Here is a 930-nt window from a genome sequence, read left to right as displayed (position 1 = left end):
CATATTTCAGATGATAAGCCATATTTTAGGTCGATGAATGATAGTCGAGCGTTTGGATGTCCTGCCCGATGTACTGTATTGGGTGTCTGCTGTACATTTTATTGTATTTCTTGTATTTTCTTGCATTAAAGTAGCTGGCGTGGCATTAATTCACAAGCAAGCAAAAAGCTGATATTTTCACATACTGTATGAAACGTTAGAAATGTTCATGCAGTGAAAATGTCTCTGTGTGTCTGTCGTTCAGGGACTTTCTGCCGAGAGGATCGGGCATCGTCACTCGCAGGCCTCTGATTCTCCAGCTAGTCAACAATAAAGCAGGTAAACACACATTATTTACCTGCTTCTTAACCTCTGATCTCTCCCTCCACATCCGTAGAGCTTTGAAGGTTAAATATTCCTTTAATTCAAGGTTTAGTAATTGGCATTTGGAGGGGCTGATAAAAGATTCACAATATTGTAATAGTAAACATATTTGTATAGAAGAGAGATGTATAACTACTGAAGCAAAATATTTATCGGTCCTTTGGACTTCTGAGCACAGCAGGGTTATTATAGTTAATAAACTTAACCATAAAAAACTAAATAAAATAAAATTGTTACATGAAATAAAACAAGTCTTAACTAAAAAGAAAACCCTAAACACATTTTTTTTTAAATTTTACCTTACGTAAGAAAATAACAAAAACTTAATAATGACTGTATTAAAAATTATATTAAAAGCACACAAAAAAAATTACTAAAACTTTCAAATTGAAATGAAAAGAAAATATAAACACAAAAGCTAATTTAAAATATTAATAAAAAACTATAAAGAGCACAGTAAATGTAGGTCTGTCAAACGTTTGAAAAATGCATTGAGACGAATTATTTAAAAATGTGTTAATTATAAAAATATGATTTGAAATAGTTGTTTTTATCCAAATACAATTT

General features: G+C 30.8%; 1 protein-coding gene across 1 annotated transcript in view; it reads left to right on the top strand.

Annotated features, from left to right (window-relative positions):
* LOC107571787 (dynamin-3-like) overlaps positions 1-930 on the top strand; it is a gene marked incomplete at its 3' end in the record, with an annotated part of 5,555 nt that overhangs the window by 3,280 nt on the left and 1,345 nt on the right. The window contains exon 2 of the mRNA XM_016258159.1: positions 245-318. Coding sequence (XP_016113645.1) covers positions 245-318 — 74 coding nt within the window. The remainder of the gene's footprint in view (positions 1-244; positions 319-930) is intronic.

The sequence above is a fragment of the Sinocyclocheilus grahami genome, unplaced genomic scaffold (genome assembly GCF_001515645.1).
Source record: "Sinocyclocheilus grahami isolate Dianchi unplaced genomic scaffold, SAMN03320097.WGS_v1.1 scaffold1652.1, whole genome shotgun sequence".
NCBI lineage: Eukaryota > Metazoa > Chordata > Actinopteri > Cypriniformes > Cyprinidae > Sinocyclocheilus > Sinocyclocheilus grahami.
Note: the sequence above shows the minus strand (reverse complement) of the source record. Positions and strands in the feature narration are given on the sequence as shown.